The sequence below is a fragment of the Capra hircus genome, chromosome 3 (genome assembly GCF_001704415.2).
Source record: "Capra hircus breed San Clemente chromosome 3, ASM170441v1, whole genome shotgun sequence".
Lineage (NCBI taxonomy): Eukaryota > Metazoa > Chordata > Mammalia > Artiodactyla > Bovidae > Capra > Capra hircus.
The window spans coordinates 27,485,099-27,505,626 of record NC_030810.1 but is presented as its reverse complement, the minus strand read 5'-3'; the positions used below and the strand labels follow the sequence as shown (position 1 = coordinate 27,505,626).

The following is a 20,528-nucleotide window of genomic DNA, read 5'->3' as shown; positions in this document are numbered from 1 at the left end:
AATTTCTTCATTTCACAATTAAGGAAACTAAGAGTCAGCGTGACTGACTAATCATTAATAATTGAAAATTATTCAAAAAAGTCACATGGCCAGGCAGCAGTAGATCCACAGTAAAATTCTCATAACTTTTAGACCAGTTCTCTCGAGAGAAAAAAAGTTCTATACAACACCCACCACATATGCAACTATACGTAAATAATGTGCTATTTCACATGATCCTATCTAGCAGATCTGGCAGCATCCCTAATTGGAAACATCTTGTTAATTAAGTTGTACACCTATTTTACAATAATCGAATTTTTAAAATGCTTTTTGTTGAACTCAGAGTTTCAACTAATTCAAATTCTCAACAATTAATCAAGATTTTTGAACTATACTATACTTAACAAAAATTGAAAATATCATAGTTAAATAGTCATTTAAAAAACTGCATACCAAACTCAGAGAATAAAATCATTCACTTACATCAATGACCAAATCATTCACACTTATGCCAAAAATGATTTAAAAATTATGAAATCTATGTGTATCATTACCTGTAGCTCCAAGTGGGTGCCCCTTTGAAATTAATCCACCACTAGGATTTATGACCCACTTTCCTCCATAAGTATTATCTCCTCTTTCAACCAGTTTTCCACCTTGACCTACAGAAGGAAAAATAATATTCATAAATGTAAGAAATAACATTGGGATAAATGATATTCTTTTTTGTTTTTTTAACTTATGGATAGCCATGAATTTCTTGGACCAAACAGTTCTTGATGGCTCATACTAACATCAAATTGACATAAGCACTTCTAAAAGTGAGGTAATAAATATTGGGTAATAAAGGCTTATATTTTCAGAACATTTCTTGCATGAAACAAAGCTCCTATTAGTTCCTAAGAGCTCTCTGCTTCCAAAATTGCTCTTAATATAACAGAGATTCAGAGAACCATAAGAAAAACACTGAAATAGATACAATAAAATAATACTAGGTTTAAAAATTCATAATTTTGCCAAAATGTATTCATTTCCATTTTCAACTGTACATTACATGCTATATAAATATTCTTAGTAAACATCAGTGTGAAGAGGGGAGAGAGAGAGAGAAAAAAAAGGGCACTTTCATGAAATAAAATGGCTGAAAACACTGTTAAGCATAATGTAAGCTTAAAGAAAAAAAATTATATCACATGCTTGGCAGCCTCAACATTCTTATCAATTCTGTGGTCATTCATCCAGGTGGTTAAGGAGTAAACAATAATGCATGCATCGTATAAAATATTCTTCCAGATGATATTTCTGGTAATGAGAGGTGAAATGTGTCTAAATAATGATGATAATGGCCGTGGTGATGCTACCAGAGGCATCTAATAGCTTTTGATGGTAGTTCAGACCGTAAAGAATCTGCCCAGAGCAGGAAACCTGGGTTTGATCCCTGGGTTGGGCAGATTCCCTGGAGAAGGAAACAGCAACCCACTCCAGTATTCTTGCCTGGAGAATTCCATGGACAGAGGAGCCTAGTAGGCCAGAGTCCATGGGGTCACAAAGAGTCGGACATGACTAAGTAACTAACATACACACAATCATTTATTTATATATTTATTTTTGGTTGTACTGGGTCTTTGTTGCTGCACAGCTTTTTCTCTGGTTGCTGCATAAGAAGGCTGGCATGGCTATGTTAGTCAGATAAAAGAGACTTCTTGACAAAGAATATAACCAGAGGTAAAGTAGAATACTTGATAATGGAAAAAAACAAACAAACAACTCATCAGGAAGACATAAAAACCATAAATAACAGAGCCTCAAAATAAAAAAAGCAAAAATTGATAAAATTTAAAAAAGAGAGAGCTCCACAACTGTAGTACAACTATAGTATGAGATTCTAACACTCCTCTCTCAGCAAGTGATACAGCATGTCTAATAAATTAGTGGAGACATAGAAGATCTGAAAAGTTCTATCAATCATCTTGATTTAACTGACATATATCGAACACTACATCTAACAATCTCAAAATCACCATTATTTTTCAAGTACATGTAAGTTCACCAACATATACCATGTGCTGAGCCATAAAATAAATTTCAATTAGTTTAAAAGGATCAAAAACAAATAAAACATAATCTCTGACTATGACAAAATTACAATAGAAAGCAATAAGATACCTATGAAAATTCAAAATCCTTAGATACTAAACAAATAGTTAAACTATCTCTAAATAGTTTAACAGGTCAAAGACAAAATTAGACATTAAACAGACATTTTAAATATTTTGAACTAAATGACAATGGATATTAAAAACCTGTGGACTTTTTGTAGAAACAACAAATGCTGGAGAGGGTCTGGAGAAAAGGGAACCCTCATACACTGTCGGTGGGAATGCAAACTAGTGTAGCCACTATAGAGAACAGTGTGGAGATTCCCTAAAAAACTGGAAATAGTACTGCCACACAACCCAGCAATCCCATTGCTGGGCATACACACCGAGGAAACCAGAAGTGAAAGAGACACGTGTACCTCAACGTTCCTTGCATCACTGTTTACAATAGCTAGGACATGGAAGCAACCTAGATGTCCATCAGCAGATGAATGGATAAGAAAGCTGTGGTACATATACAAGATGGACTATTACTCAGCTATTAAAAAGAAAGCATTTGAATCAGTTCTAATGAGGTGGATGAAACTGGAGCCTATTATACAAAGTGAAGTAAATCAGAAAGAAAAACACCAATACAGTATATTAACGCATATACGTGCAAGTTAGAAAGATGGTAATGATGACCCTATATGCGAGACAGCAAAAGAGACACAGATGTAAAGAACAGACTTTTGGATTCTGTGGGAGAAGGCGAGGGTGGGATGATTTGAGAGAAAAGCATTGAAACATGTATATTACTATATGTGAACTGGATTGCCAGTTCAGGTTCAATGCATGAGACAGGGCACTCAGGGCTGGGGCGTTGGGATGACCCTGAGGGATGGGATGTGGAGGGAGGTGGGAGAGGTTCAGGATGGAGGACGCATGTATACTTATGATTGATTCATGTCAATGTATGGCAAAAACCACTACAATATTGTAATTAGCCTCCAATTAAAATAAATAAAAACTTTAAAATATCTGTGGAATGCAGCTAACATAATGCTCACAGAAAAACACACAGCTTTACATACTACATTAGAAATGGAGAAAGATCTAAAATAAATTATCTGTCATAAGAAACTTTAAAAAGTCAAAATAAACCCAAAGTAAATTAAAGGAGAGAAATAATGAAAAGCAGAGATCAGTGAAATAGAGGGGAAAAAAAGACAACGACAAAGTCAAAAGCCAAATCTTTCTAAAGCTCAACAAAAGTGGCAAACCTCTAGGTAGGCAGATGAAGGTAAAAAAGGAGAAAGAACAAAAACCATCAACATCAGGAATAAAAAAAAGTAAGCATGGATTCTACAGAAATTAAAAGGATAAAAACAGAACACTCTGAACCACTTCAGCTGACAAATCTGACTACTTAAATAAAAACAGCTTTTTTGAAAAAATGTATCTTGCCAAAATTAATAGACACAGGAAGAAACAAAAAATATAAATATTCCTGTCTCTATTAATAAATATTAATTTGTTGAAAACATACTGCCAAAGAAAACTTTAAACAACTTGATTATACCAGTAAATTCTACAAAATAGTCAAAGAAGAACTAACATTAATCTTATACTAACAATTTTAGAAAATACAGAATGAGCAATCACTGCTCAATTTATTTTCAGAGATCAGCATAAAACAACTTAGAAAAGAAGAAAACTATAGAAAAATATACTTCATGAATATATAAGCAAATATTATTCACAAAATGCTCAACTGAATCTAACAATATATTAATAGGTTAAATAATATGACCAAGTAAAATTAATCCCAGAAACACAAGGTTAATTTAACATTTGAAATCAATGTAATTCACATCAACAAAATAAAGGAAAAAAACTATATGATCATTTTAATAGATGTAGAAGAATTTTTTAGATCCAACACCCCTTCATGATTAAAAAAAAAAACAAAACTCAGCAAACTAAGAACAGTAGGTAACTTTCTCAGCATGATAAATGGCATCAACAACAGCCAAAAACAAAAACAAAACAACAACAACAAAAAAAACTGTGGCTAACATACATAATGGTGAAAGATTAAATTGTATCCCCTGAGATCAGGAACAAGGTAAGGATGCCCACTTTCACTACTTTTATTCATTATGATACTAAAGCTCACAGTCATTGCAATAAGGTAAGAAAAAATAAAAATATCAGAAAGGAAGATGTAAACTGTCATTGGCAAATGGCATGATTGTTTACATAGAAAAATCACTCATAATCTGGAAAATAACTACTAGAATAAGTGGATTTAGCAAAGTCACAGTTTTCAAGCTTTTTTAAAATCAATTGCATTCTTTCATACTATCAGCAAATATTGGAAAATGAAGGTTAAAATTACACCAAAAATCATTGGAATTTTAATTCCAAGGAATAAACCTAACAAAAGACCTATACTGAAAACAAGAAGCATCCTGTTAGAAGCTAAAGGAGATATACACATATAATGGTTTAGAAGAGTTAACACTGTTAAGATGACAATTCTCTCTAAATGAATCTAGCTCAGTTCAGTTTAGTTGCTCAGTCGTGTTTGACTCTTTGTGACCCCATGGACTGCGGTACACCAGGCTTCCCTGTCTATCACCCACTCCCAAAGCTTGCTCAGACTCATGTCCATCAAGTCAGTGATGCCATCTAGCCATCTCATCCTCTGTTGTCCCCTTATCCTCCTGCCTTCAGTCTTCCCCAGCATCAAGGTCTTTTCCAAGGAGTCAGTTCTTTGCGTGTAATCAAGGTGTTGGACCTTCAGCATCAGTCCTTTTAATGAATATTCAGGACTGACTTCCTTTAGGATGGACTGGTTGGATCTCCTTGCAGTCCAAGGAATCTCAAGAGTCTTCTCTAACACCACAGTTCAAAAGCATCATTTCTTTGGCACTCAGCCTTTTTTATTGTCCAGCTGTCACATCCATACATGACTACTGGAAAAACCATAGCTTTGACTAGACAGACCTTTGTTGGCAAAGTAATATCTCTGCTTTTTAATATGCTGTCTAGGTTGGTCATAGCTTTTCTTCAAAGAAGCATGCATCTTTTAAATTCATGGCTGCAGTCACCATGTGCAGTGATTTTGGAGCCCAAGAAAATCCACTGTTTCCATTGTTTCCCATCTATTTGCCATGAAGTGATGGGACCAGATGCAAGACTCAATAAAATCACAATGAAAATTCCAGCAAGCTTTTTACTTTATAGAAATTGACAAATTAATTCTGAGATGTACATGGTGATGCAAAGGACCTAATATAAGCAAAATAATTTCTAAAAAGAACAAAGGTGGAGAATTTATCCTATCTAATAGAGTAGAGTAGAATAAACACAGTAGCCAAAAATAATTTTATATTGGTGAAAGATAGACATGGAGATCAATGGAACAGAAGATAGAATCCAAAAATGGATCCTCATGCATATGGCAATTTTTGACAAAGGTGATAAAGCAATTCAATGGAGAGAAAGTCATTCCAATAAATGGTGCTGAATATGAGTATAGGAATAAAAAGAACAGTATCAACCTTTCAGTTCAGTTCAGTTCAGTCGCTCAGTCGTGTCCAACTCTTTGCAACCCCATGAATCGCAGCACACCAGGCCTCCCTGTCCATCACCAACTCCCGGAGTTCACTCAGATTCATGTCCACCAAGTCAGTGATGCCATCCAGCCATCTCATCCTCTGTCGTCCCCTTCTCCTCCTGCCCCCAATCCCTCCCAGCATCAGAGTCTTTTCCAATGAGTCAACTCTTCGCATGAGGTGGCCAAAGTACTGGAGTTTCAGCTTTAGCATCATTCCTTCCAACCTTTATCTTATACCAAACATAAGAACTGACTCAAAATAGATCATACACTTCAAAGTAAAACTGAAAACTATAGAAACCCTAGAATAAAAACAGAAGACAATCTTTACAATCTTGGGGTAGACAAGTTTCTTAGAATATACAAAGCCTGAACCTTTAAAAAATTGATTAAAGTGAATTTAGCAAAGTCACAGGATACAAAATCAATACACAGAAATTACTTGCATTCCCATATACTAACAATGAAAAATAAGAAAGAGAAATTAAGGAATCAATCCCTTTCACCATTGCAACAAAAGAATAAAATGTCTAGGAATAAACCTACCTAAGGAGACAAAAGAACTATACACAGAAAATTATAAGACACTGATGAAAGAAATCAAAGATGACATAAACAGATGGAGAGATTTCCACGTTTCTGGGTATGAAGAATCAGTCTTGGGAAAATGACTATACTACGCAATCTATAGATTCAATGTGATCCCTATCAAATTACCAATGGCATTTTTCACAGAACTAGAACAAAAAATTTCACAATTCATATGGAAACACAAAAGATCCCAAATAGCCAAAGCAATCTTGAGAAAGAAGAATGGAGCTGGAGGAATCAACCTTCCTGGCTTCAGATTATACTACAAAGCTACAGTCATCAAGACAGTATGGTACTGGCACAAGAACAGAAATATAGACCAAGGGAACAAGATAGAAATCCCAGAAATAAACCCATGCACCTATGGGTACCTTATTTTTCACAAAGGAGGCAAGAATATACAATGGGGCAAAGACAGCCTTTTCAATAAATGGTGCTGGGAAAACTGGATAGCTACATGAAAAAGAATGGTATTAGAACACTTCTAACACTATACACAAAGATAAACTCAAAATGGATTAAAGACCTGAATGTAAGACCAGAAACTATAAAGCTCCTAGAGGAAAACATAGGCAGAACACTTGATATAAATCAAAGCAAGATCCTCTATGACCCACCTCCTAGAGTAATGGAAATAAAAACAAAAGTACACAAGTGAGACCTAATTACACTTAAAAGCTTTTGCACAACAAAGGAAACTATAAACAAGATAAAAAGACAACTCTCAGAATGGGAGAAAATAATAGCAAGTGAAACAACTGACAAAGGATTAATATAAGTATATAAGCAGCTCATACAACTCAATACCAGGAAAACAAATAACCTAATTGAAAAGTGGGGAAAGACCTAAACAGACATTTCTCCAAAGAAGACATACAGATGGCTGACAAACACATGAAAAGATGCTCAACATCACTCATTATTTGAGAAATGCAAATCAAAACTACAATGGGATATCACCTCACACCAGATAGAATGCTGCTAAGTCGCTTCAGTCATGTCTGACTCTGTGCGACCCCAGAGACAGCAGCCCACCAGGCTCTCCCATCCCTGGGATTCTCCAGGCAAGAGTACTGGAGTGGGTTACCATTTCCTTCTCCAATGCATGAAAGTGAAAGTGAAGTCGCTCAGTCGTGTACGACCCTCAGCGACCCCATGGACTGCAGGCCTCCAGGCTCCTCCATCCATGGGATTTTCCAGGCAGGAGTACTGGAGTGGGGTGTCATTGCCTTCTCTGACCAGATAGAATGGCCATCATCAAAAAGTCTACAAACAATAAATGCTGAAGAGAGTGTGGAGAAAAGGGAACCCTCTTACATTGTTGGTGGGAATATAAACTGATACAGTCACTTTGGAAGATGGTATGGAGATTCCTTAAAAATCTAGGAATAAAACCACCATATGACCCAGCAATCCCACTCCTAGGCATATACCCAGAAGAAATCAAAATTGAAAAAGACATGGGTACCCAATGTTCACGGCAGTACTATTTATTATAACTAGAACACAGAAGCAACCTAGATGTCCATCAACAGATGAATGGATAAAGAAGTTGTGGTACATATACACAATGGAATATTACTCAGCCGTAAAAAGGAATGCATCTGAGTCAGTTCTAATTGGTGGATGAACCTAGAGCCTATTATACAGAGTGAAGTAATTCAGAAAGAGAAAGATAAATATTATATAATAACGCATATATGTGGAATCTAGAAAGATGGTACCACTGAATTTATCTGTAAGGCAGCAATGGAGAAAGAGACATAGAGAACAGAACAGATTTATCAACATAGGGAGAGGGGAGGAGAGGGTGAGATGCATGGAGAGAGTAACATGGAAACTTACCTTACCATATGTAAAATAGATAGCCCATGAGAATTTGCTATATGTCTCAGGGAACTCAAATAGGGACTCTGTATCAACCCAGAGGGGTGGGATGAGGAGGGAGACGGGAGGGAGGTTCAAGAGGGAGGAGATATATGTACACCTATGGCTGATTCATGTTGATGTTTGACAAAACAATAAAATTATATAAAGCAATTATCCTTCAATTAAAAAACAAATAAATCTTTTAAAATTGATTAAAATATATGTAACTGATAATCAAAACTTTTAAAATTTGTCCTGCAAGAGACATCATTAATAAAACAAAAAGGCACCCAGTGCAGTAATAAAGACCTAGAACAACCAAAAATAAAAAATAAAACAATAGACAAGCCACAGACTGGGAGAAAAAGTTCACAGCCCACATATATCAGACACATTACTTGTATCCAGAATATACATTTATATAAATTTTACAACATAATAAAGAAGAAAACTAACCCAATAATCAAAGGGCAAAAGATCTGAACAAACACTTCACAAAAGATACATGAAATATCAACAAACACAAGAAAAGATGCTCAACATCATTAGTAATCAGGAATAAGCAAATTAAAATGAAAATTAAAACATCAGTATATAGTCTCTTGAATGGTTCAGATTTTAAAAACTGACCACAACAAGTGTTGATAAGAAGATGAAGCAAGTAAAATCTCACATACTGCTAGTAGAAACCGGTACAACCACTTAAGCAACGAAAACAAAAAAAATCTCCAGATCCCACCAACTAGCCTTCTCATTTTCCCTTCTGCAGGTCTTTGTTCAAACACATCTGAAATACCTATAACTACATAAGTGATTTTTCTATCTTTTTTTTTTTAACTTAACAGTGTATTATAAGTACCCTTGATTTACATAAATTAAATCATTTACGTATTCTGTCATCTCGTTTGGTACTGTCCAAAACTACAATTCTAAAAGTCCAGCATTAAGAGAGCTTACATTCACTTAGCACAGTGTGGCAGAGGCAACATAGAAGGGAAAGCAATTAGTGAATTATTTTGTTTCGATGATGAAAGTGAAATTTTCTCAGTGAAACGTAGTAAGTTAATCTGCATTTCATCAGAGATATTACCTTCTGGACACAGTTCCAGTGCTTCGTAAGTAAGAAGTTCATTGGTAGAAAAGCAATCGTGAAGTTCTATTACGTCAATATCACTTGGTCTCAGGCCAGATTTCTCATAGCACCTTCTGGCAGCTTCTTTACTCATATCAAAACCAACCTAAAACCAAAATCATATATAAACACATTAAAGGTATCAAAACTGGGACTTTCATGTAAGGATTATAAAAGATTAATATACGTATAACCTTTACAGGTAAGGATTTTCCATAAATGTTGAAATCTCAGTTAATTCTATATTATACAGAAAGTCCAAATAAAATATCCAGGAGAGACAATGGACATACACATTAAATTCTGTACTATAAAGAATAGAATTTTCAATCAGATATACAAAAAGGATTTATAATTCCTCATGCCATATCCAATGCTGTTACAAAACTCTGTCAACCACAATATACAGCTGTGGTAAATTGAAGAGATTTATCAAGAGACTATTATGATTCACTGAAAAATATGGGTGAATTTCTACATGAAAATAAACAATCCTCTTTTATCAATAGAAGATCACGTAGGATTCAAATCATTTTTCCAATTCATGCTCTTAACACCCTTTAACATGCAAACTCAACTCTTTTCCAACCAATAAAATTGTGATATAATGGAAAATGTATTGCAATTGGAAAAACCTAAGTTCTACCTCTACCACACCCTATCTTGGGGAATTTATAGAAACATTTTAAAATTCAAAGCATTATTATAAAGTCATTTTATAAACTCTAATGTAAACCCTATGCTTACCTACATACATGTGTGTCCATAATGCATATTTTATATGTATATATCTTCAAATATTCAACCTAGAGTTCTAGGTCAGAATTCTCATTTTTTTTATTTCCTCCATTTTGTACTCAATCTGCAGTCAGAATTTTTAAAGTGCTAAGGGTCAAAAAGTTCCTCAAAACATCCTTGGTTTTTTGGGGTTTTTTTTTGTTGTTTTTTTAATTCTATAACACTGGGGTTCTGGGCATATTTAATCATTCCAAAATTTTAAAAAATAGAACACTAGTTAGTTAAAAGTGCATATGTTCTCATAAGTGATTTTCCCTTAGATTCTTAAATGATGGGTTACAATACTAAATTTTCTAGACCAATTTTTTTCAAGTAAATAAACTTTCAGAGCTGATGACATGATGTCACTTTAAACTTTTAAAAAGAAATTTCTCAACTGATTAACAAAACAGAACCTCAGACACACCATTTTAATAACGCTTTTGTCTTCAAATGAGCTTGGCATATCAGTCACCATCTCTTGAGCCAAAATTTCCACAGCTTTGGATTTCAGGTCATGCTTCTGTACAAACGCTTCACTAGCCAAAATTGCTGCGGCCGCACCATCTGAAGTGGGACTAAGAGGAGGTAAAATAGTTACTGATATCCTGTTCACTTCAATCCTAGGATTTCAGAGTAGGGGTTCTTACAGTGTGGAAAGATAGGCAGGGAGAGGATGCTTGCTGGTCACTGGACTGGCCTAGTAATATCTGTAGTTAAAAATTACACATGCTTCCTATCTGAAGATTGAACCTCTGGCAAGAATTTAAAAGCTGCCAATCACTGCTTAGACTCTATGGGTCTCTCCCCAAAAGTTCTTATTGCAAAGAATTTCAGGTTTGCCTTTGCAAACAAACAAGGTATTTTCTGGTGACTTCTGAGGAGTCCACAAGGTTATTTCTAAGCTAATACAATAAAGATTTTACTCTAGGCCTAACTAGCTCCAACTCTGTTCTCTCTCAAATAATCGGTCCCGAAATCCTTTTGAAAAATGGGAAACGAAAGAATAGGAGATACCAGAAAATCCATGGTTTCGTTAAGACTTGTGCAATCTGCTTAAGGAGAGATAAGAAAGCCTTCCTCAGTGATAGGTGCAAAGAAATAGAGGAAAATAATAGAATGGGAAAGACTAGAGATCTCTTCAAGACAATTAGAGATACCAAGGGAACATTTCTTGCAAAGCAGGGTACAATAAAGGACAGAAATGGTATGGACCTAACAAAAGCAGAAGATATTAAGAAGAGGTGACAAGAATACACAGAAGAACTATACAAGAAAGATCTTCACGACCCAGATAATCACAATGGTATGATCACTCACCTAGAGCCAGACAACCTGGAATGTGAAGTCAAGTGGGCCTTAGGAAGCATTACTACAAACAAAGCTAGTGGAGGTGATGGAATTACAATTGAGCTATTTCAATCCTACAAGATGATGCTGTGAAAGTGCTGCACTCAATATGCCAGCACATTTGGAAAACTCAGCAGTGGCCACAGGACTGGAAAAGGACAGTTTTCATTCCAATCCCAAAGAAAGGCAATACCAAATGCCCAAACTACCACACAATTGCATAAATCTCACACACCAGCGAAGTAATGCTCAAAATTCTCCAAGCCAGGCTTCAACAGTACATGAACCATGAAATTCCAGATGTTCAAGCTGGATTTAGAAAAGGCAGAGGAACCAGAGATCAAATTGCCAACATACGCTGGATCATCGATAAAGCAAGAGTTCCAGAAAAACATCTACTTCTGCGTTATTGACTATGTCAAGCCATTTACTGTGTGGATCACAAAAGACTGTGAAAAATTCTTCAAGAAAGAGGAATACCAGACCACCTGACCCACCTCCTGAGAAATCTGTAAGCAGGTCAAGAAGCAACAGTTAGAACTGGATATGGAACAACAGACTGGCTCCAAATTGGGAAAGGAGTACGTCAAGGCTGTATATTGTCATCCTGCTTATTTAATTTATATGCAGAGTACATCATGAGAAACGCTGGGCTGGAAGAAGCACAAGCTGGAATCAAGATTGCCAGGAGAAATATCAATAACCTCAGATACGCAGATGACACCACCCTTACGGCAGAAAGCAAAGAGGAACTAAAGAGCCTCTTGATGAAAGTGAAAGAGGAGAGTGAAAAAGCTAGCTTGAAACTCAATATTCAAAAACGAGGATCATGGCATCCAGTCCCATCACTTCATGGCAAATAGATGGGGAAACAATGGAAACAGTGACAGACTTTATTTTCTTAGGCTCCAAAATCACTGCAGATGGTGACTGCAGCCATGAAATTAAAAGGTACTTGCTTCTTGGAAGAAAAGCTATGACCAACCTAGACAGAATATTAAAGAAAAAAGCATATTGGCAACAAAGATCCATCTAGTCAAAGCTATGGTTTTTTTCCAGTAGTCATGTACAGATATCGGAATTGGACTATAAAGGAAACTGAATGCCGAAGAATTGATGCTTTTGAACTGTGGTGTTGGAGAAGACTCTTGAGAGTCCCTTGGACTGAAAGGAGATAAAACCAGTCAATCGTAAAGGATATCAGTCCTGAATATTCATTGGAAGGAATGATGCTGAAGCTGAAACTCCAACACTTTGGCCACCTGATGTGAAGAACTGATTCACTGGAAAAGACCGTGATGCTGGGAAAGATTGAAGGTGGGAGGAGAAGGGGATGACAGAGGATGAGATAATTGGATGGCATCACCAACTCGATGGAAATGAGTTTTAGTAAGCTCTGGAAGTTGGTGATGGACAGGGAAGCCTGGTGTGCTGCAGTCCACGGGGTCGCAAATAGCAGGACATGACTGAGCGACTGAACTGAACTGATCTCAAAATAGGCTTTCTCCTTACAGCAGGCTGTGAAAGAAGGTAGCAAATACAAGAAGTTTTCTCTGAGTTGAAAGTGAAAGTGAAAGTCACTCAGTCGTGTCCAACTCTTTGCGACCCCATGGACTGTACAGTCCATGGAATTCTCCAGGCCAGAATATTGGAGTGGGTAGCCTTTCCCTTCTTCAGGGGATCTTCCCAACCCAGGGATCGAACCCAGGTCTCCCACATTGCAGGCTGATTCTTTACCAGCTGAGCCACCAGGGAAGCCCAAGAATACTGGAGTGGGTAGCCTATCCCTTCTCCAGCAGAACTTCCCAACCCAGGAATCGAACCCGGGTCTTCTGCATTGCACGTGGATTCTTTGCCAACTGAGCTATCAGGGAAGCCCTCTCTGAGTTGAGCTGTACTTTAAAAATGGGCAGATCCTCATACTGCAACGGTCAAAACAAACACCACTTGTTCACTTGCATCCCAGCCAGGATCTCCCAGACACATCCAGGTGATTATTAAACACAGGTAGGAGTTACGCAATTATAACTCAGTTTTCTAGGAGACAGATAATGTCAAGCAATTTTCAAGATGGGGCTGCTATCATTATTAGAGTTACGATTTTTTTCTTGTTTTACCTTTATTTTTAGTTACTATAACTGAGTAAAATTTCCTACAGTAGAAATATACAACAGAGGAAATGAAATGATCAAGGGAAAAATCTTTGGTTCCCACAGGCATTCCAAGTCACATTTAAATGAATAAACACTATTAGAACAGAGTAGGTGGAAGGCATGAGAGAAGGAAGTAAAATATATAATTTTCAAAGAGAAAAGACAGCCTTTCTCTAAACAAAAACAGAAAGTAAGGGTGCACACTCCAGTGTAAGGACTATACTTAGGAGTTCTATAAAAGCATATACAGACACAGATATACCCAGATACAGAGCCTAAGGTTTACCCAAGGGGTGGGAGTTGGGGAGAAGGGATACTACTTCTATTAAATATTAAAATGTGTTTTTCTTACCAACATTGTAAGACTGTCAAAAAGTCAAAAATTTTTCGAGATGTCATCACTTCATCTAAGCTGTACTCCTTTTGGAACTGGGAATACCTAAATATATAAAATAAATAGTTATAGAATGCAAGGTAGCAATTACAATTTTTGTTGAAGATGTTCTGGTTTAGAAGTTAAAGAGAGATTAATATGGAAATATTCTTTTCAAAAATGAAAGACATGCTTTCATCAACCATTTCTAAATAAGTAATTTGAATTAATTTTTAAAATTCCCAACTCTAAAATACCATGTTATATAATAAAAATTGTGTCTAATTTTTGTCCTGGATTTCTGGCATGGAAACTTTGAAACCCTTGGAATTTCCTAAGTAACAGGAATGTGTTTGTCATGCTAATTAGGTGACTTCCATGGGTCCCCTTGTAAGCTGGTGGATAAGGAAGGGATGAGGCAGGGGCCTGGTCACCAGAAAGACCACCCATGCCAACACAGGATTTGGACTTTTGAGCCAGTGTGACCCCTAGGCAAAAAAGGGACAGCTAGAGATCAAGTTCAATCAAGTGGCCAATGATTTAATGGAGTATGCCTACATAATGAAACCTCAATGAAAACTCAATGGACATGACTTTGAGCAAACCCCAAGAGACAGGGACGGACAGGGAAGCCTGAACTCCTGGAGTCCATGGGGTCACAAAGAATAAGACATGACAGCGACTGAACAGCAAATGAAAACTCTGGACGCTGAAGCTTGGTGAAGCCCTCTAGTTGGTGAGTACCTTCACATACCAGGACAGCGATGTGCTCCGACACCATGGGGAGAGGGCATGGAAGTTCTGCACTAGGAACCTTCCCAGACCTCACCTTATGTGACTCTTCTTTTGGCTGTTCCTCAGTTGTGAAGTGAAATGAAGTGAAAGTTGTTCAGTCATGTCCAACTCTTTGTGACGCCATGGACTATACAGTCCACGGAATTCTCCAGACCAGAATACTGGAGTGGGTAGCCTTTCCCTCCTCCAACCCAGGGATCGAACCCAGGTCTTTCTCATTGCAGGCGGATTCTTTACCAGCTGAGCCACCAGGGAAGCCCAAGAATACTGGAGTGGGTAGCCTATCCCTTCCTCAGGGGATCTTCCCGACCCAGGAATCAAATCGGCATCTCCCGCATAGAAGGCAGATTCTTTGCCAGCTGAGCTAGCAGGGAAATCCCTTTATGATAATACTCCAATTGTAAGTACATCAAGTACTTTTCTTCCCTTGTGGCTTCCCTTGTGGCTCAGCTGGTAGAGAATCCGCCTACAATGTGAGAGACCTGGGTTCGAGCCCTGGGTTCCCTTGGGATTCCCTTGTGGCTCAGTGGGTAAAGAATCTGCCCGCAATGCAGGAGACCTGGGCTTGATCCCTGGGCTGGGAAGATCCCCTGGAGATGGGAAAGGCTACCCACTGTACAGTCCATGGAGTCACAAAGAGTCAAACACGACTGAGAGACTTTCACATCACAGTACTCTTCTGGGTTCTGTGAGTCATTCTACTGAATTATCAAACATGAGAGGATCATGGGAATCCCTGAATTAATAGTCACTTGGTCAAAAGGGCAGGTGGCCTGGGGGCCCTACTCAGACTGCCATCTAACGTGAAGGCAGTCTTGTGAAGTCTTAATTCACAATGTGTGTGTATTAACTCCAGGTGGTTAGTACCAGAATTAAATTGCAATACATCCAGTTGGAGAATTATAAAAACACTAGTTCCTTAAAAGTAAAACTAAATGACTTGCAATTCAGCCATCTTTTGTGGTAATGACATTATACAACTACATTTAATAAAGACTAACGGAGTTCCTAAATAAATACACAGAGTCTTTAATAAAATGTCTACATTTTTCAAAACACATTTCCTTTCTGATCACTGCAAACAAGAAACTCATTTTTACCCTGTTTGGTGCATCTAACAATATAATAAAATGGTTTCAGAAATTGCTCTAGCAAAAACAAATAGACACAGTAGGGGAGTTTCCAAAAGCAAAATCCAACTGTTGTGAAAGTTAACAAGCAATTCCAGTGTTTAGAAATGAAGCCCATGTAACTCAGATCTGCATGCTACTGTCTATACCTTTGCTTCTAAAGTTAACTTTGTCTATCATCAACTTTCAAAAAAGGACTTTATTTAACCCAGATCCTGTACTAGACGATGGGGATATGGACACGGTCCCTGTTCTCAAGGAGCTTAGTCTGAACCCACAGCAATAAAAACACCATTCTAGTATGATAAATGCCTGATACAAAGTGCCCTGGGAGCAACAGGATACGCATCAAACGCAAATACCAAAAGGGCTTCCTTTCCAAGGTTGCAAATAGAGAAAGTGGGAGACAGAGAATTCCTGGCAAAAGGTCAGCACATGGCGCAGGACACATGAACAGTATCAGATCATGAAAGTCCAGTATATAGCATTTCCATTTGATACTGAAAGCAATGAAGAACTTACAAAGGAGATTAAGCTGGGGAGTGACATGACCAGATTTGTGTTTCGGTAAGAAGGCTGTGTAATGGAAAAGAGACAGTTAAAAGACATTACCAAAAGCAGGTAAACCAACTAAGAGATTAGGGCAATAACTAAGGCAAGAAATGACAAGGGTTTAAAATAGGAAATTAGAAGTGAAAGATGAAGTGAACCAATGAATTCAAGAGATAGTAAAGAGACAGAATCACTAGGATTCCATTCATCCCTGCTCATCTGCATTTCATATGGGACAGAGAGGAAGAAGGGAAAGCCAAGGATGACTTCTAGTTTTCTACCTTAAATCACTGGATATATGTTGATGTGATTCACCAAGAGGAAGAATGCTGAAGGAGAAACACTGTGGAGGGGAAATGGGAAATTCTATATGGACATGTTGACTCTGAGGAACCTATGGGACATCTAAGTGAAGACAACTAGGAGAGAATTATAGACACAAGTCTGAAGGCTCAAGTGGCAGAAGCTACCCCTAATCCTATTATTTACTGATCACAGATTCTCACTGCCTTTAGGTGTTCTTATAATTTGTGAGGAAGCACTCGAGAATAGTTCTTAACTCAACCTTCTTAGAAATACGTTACAAGGTATTACTAATAACTGATTAGCAAACACAGAATCATCTTTCTTCACTAGCCAAGCAAAATCTAGTATAAGAAGTTAGCAACTGAAATAGAAGGCTATTCTTGGGCTGTTTCAATGAGTTCTAAATGATAAAGTTGAAATTCAGAGATAATATTTGCCTATTCAACAGAATTGAGGACTTATAATACATAGCAGAGGACCCATGAGGACATGGAACTTATCCTTCTTGCTCACTGCTATATCACTAGCAGCTTAAGGAGTGTCTTACATATAGCAAGCTACTGAATACATATTAGCTGAGTGAATGAAACTCCTTTAGAAGAATACTGTAATGAGTGGATAAATGAGTGCCTGGTTAGGCAGGGAATTAAGTAAAAGAAAGACTTAGAAGCTTTGCTTCTCTGGGGAAGTCCAGAGCTGAGCTTTGGAGCCTCAAAGCCAGAAACTATAGTACCATCAATTCCTCAGTATGTTGGTACAGTTCCTTACCTGTTTTGGGAAGTGACAAGGACTTTTAATGGTTCTCCAAATTCTGAGGACAAAGAAGTCAGTTCTAGATCATATTTATGAGCTTAAGACAGTTCATCCTAACTGCTATTCAGTAATAGCAAAGTTTGTTGAGCATGTACTATGTTCCAATACCATAATGGGTACTAAAGATACAAAAAAGATACAGAGATATAATCTCTGCTCAAGAACCATCATTATCAGAGAAAAAAGATTTATAAATAATTTACAGTGTGATACGCTATAATAGAGGTATACAGATGGTACAAGGAAGCTTATGAGAAAAAATAATTATGACCAGGAAGTTCTAAGAAAGTATTAGGAGAAGCAATGATACTTGGAATGGGACTTGATGAATAAGTAGATATTCATCAAACAAAAGAAAGACAGAAGGACATTCCAGGGAGAGATAAAACATAACTAAAAACACAGAAAGAAGCACTACATAGTACTCTTAGGAAATACCAAGTTATCCAGTGAAGGGTGAGATTGAAAAGAGAAGAAGGAAATAAGACCAATAAAGTAGAATGGGGCCAAATTATAACAGGCTTGTTATCATAAATGAAGGAATTTCCATTTTATTAGATAAGCAAGGGAATTTACCAAAGCTTCCACAATACCCTTTGTTTCACAATATACCCTTAGATTTAGGGCATGGGATTGGATATAATTTGTTAGTTAGGTATGCCTTGAATTCAAACATCAATTTAAAATCAGAAGAATGAGAAGTAGCATGAAGTATTAGACATATGTGGCAATGATCCACTGAGATATAAAATGTTCCTTATCATAGTTTTATGTTTATTAAACATGGTAAAATTTAATAGTTCAGAAACAATTTACTGAGCACCTATTATGTTCCAGACTCTGTACTAAACATTAAGAACATAAAGATAAGAGATGACTCTTGTTCTCAAGAACTTTATAGTTTAGAAGGAAAAAATATAATCATTGTTTTGCCTCTATTTAAGATGATACTGAACAAGGTGCCTAATTTCAGTAAGCCTCATTTTCATCATCTATAAAATAAAAATAAAAATAACTACCTTATAGGGTCCTTGAGAGGATTAAATGAAAATATACACAAAAGTACGGAGCACAGTAACACAGAGTTGGCATTTAATAAAATTAGCCACTATTCTTTTATTGCCTAGGATGGCATTGCTTTTGTAGAGATTCCAGTGGTATGGTACTAGTTCAATTCCCAATGAACCTATTTTATTCAGGAACCCTTAAGTACATTGCCATGAGCCACACATTGCACTAGGCATTAGGGATTCAAAGATTAATTATCAGTAATACATATAATATAATTTTACCTCACACTATTTTTTACTATACAAATCACCATATTATCCTACCAGAGTAAGAGTTAATGAAACTAACATGATTAAAAAACAAATAATGTAATATAAAGTCATTAAAACTACCAACACATGTTTTACAAACATTCTACCTGATCAAAACAAACTAGGAAACATTTTAAGGAATGTTCTAAAATGGGGCCTGGTTATTTCCAATTAAAATTATTATAATAAATTCCATTTACTAGGGTTGGAACCAATGACAAATTACATCTTTTAACACAAGCCATTCACATTCTTTTTCAAAAGAGCCACTAAACTCAAATGGCATCCCATATACTAAACAACAACAAAAAAAATATAAACAGACCAAAATCTAAACAGTAGTCAACCCCAGGGACAGGGGAGCCTGGTGGGCTGCCGTCTATGGGGTCGCACAGAGTCGGACACGACTGAAGCGACTTAGCAACAGCAGCAGCAAAAGTTTACTTGGGCACAAGCTTTTCCTAAGGAAAAAAATTTCAAGTTATTAATAACATCTTTGAGTTCTTGCATTTGCTTTTCAACTATAAAGGTGCATATTATATAACTGAATAACCCAGATTTTCACTACTTCTTGTCTCTGAAATACTTACGGGTTATTAACTGAATGTTTATGATTTTTCCATCCAATTTTTGCAAACTGTTCAAGTGTTGTTCCTGTAAAGAAAGCAAACTTCTATTAGCAAGTTAATGACTTCCCGTTGCTTATTAACAAGTGTTGCAATGGAACTCAGTATCCTACTGAATATTTCCACATGTTCCCATGCACAGATATTAGTATTGAAAACTTCAACACTGACCCTTCAGATAAACATTTATTTATAATTAAATGAGTATATTTAATGAATTGAGTCAACTAATAAGCATATGATATGAAAATAGTTCAAACTGGCCTATTCTACCTCATACAACTAGGGTCTAGTTTCAAAAACCAGAAAATACAGCTTAGGACTGCAGTGGTTATAAGGCAGGAAAGCACTGCCAGTAATTCTTCAATAAGTTCAATCCCAGTACCAAAAGATCCCAATCCCCTAGGCGAAGTGAATTTTACAATTCATAACTTCCAGGGCCTGATCTTCTCTTTCCTTATAATAAGGCAGGAGGGCCTATAGAAAAGTTACAGTCTAATGAAAAAGTGTGTGCTTTTTAAATTAACAGAAAGTTTAGAGATTACTATGAGAAAACAAAAGCAGGCACACTAATGAAGCATGATCTGCAAAAAATCTCTTTTATTATTTTTAAGGAGACGAAACAGAATAAAATAGATTTTGAATCCTCCGTTGGAGCAGAAAGACCGAGGAAGGAAACCACCGATTGGAGCTGATAATATTACGTTCATAGAAAGCATGATAACGTGGAGAGTTCCCATTTCTGTTTTCTCTCTATCAAAGAGGGTAATCTTCAGAGCAGAAATGACACATATAATTAAGTAAATATTCTCTCAATTCTAATAAAAATGGAAGAAGGCAGAGACCACATTGGTTACTTCATACCAGTAATAGTAGTGAGTGCTCCAGAAGCAGATGGTATGAGTTCAGTAAGAACAAGCCATATCAAATTATTAATAATATCTTTTCATATTGGCTAGTAGATCAAATGAAACATAGCATCTAAATAAAAAAAGACAAAATCTCTTTTTTTTAATAACTGAAGTTTCTTTTTTAGTATTTATTTCATTTTTTG

General features: G+C 36.6%; 1 protein-coding gene across 1 annotated transcript in view; it reads right to left on the bottom strand.

Annotated features, from left to right (window-relative positions):
* The window catches only part of SCP2 (sterol carrier protein 2), a 96,720-nt gene that overhangs the window by 44,159 nt on the left and 32,033 nt on the right, over window positions 1–20,528 (bottom strand). Inside the window, exons 7-11 of the mRNA XM_018044270.1 lie at window positions 19,439–19,502; window positions 13,910–13,996; window positions 10,482–10,632; window positions 9,236–9,383; window positions 537–644 (exon numbers count right to left, since the gene is read on the bottom strand). Of these exons, the coding sequence (XP_017899759.1) occupies window positions 537–644; window positions 9,236–9,383; window positions 10,482–10,632; window positions 13,910–13,996; window positions 19,439–19,502 (558 nt within the window). The remainder of the gene's footprint in view (window positions 1–536; window positions 645–9,235; window positions 9,384–10,481; window positions 10,633–13,909; window positions 13,997–19,438; window positions 19,503–20,528) is intronic.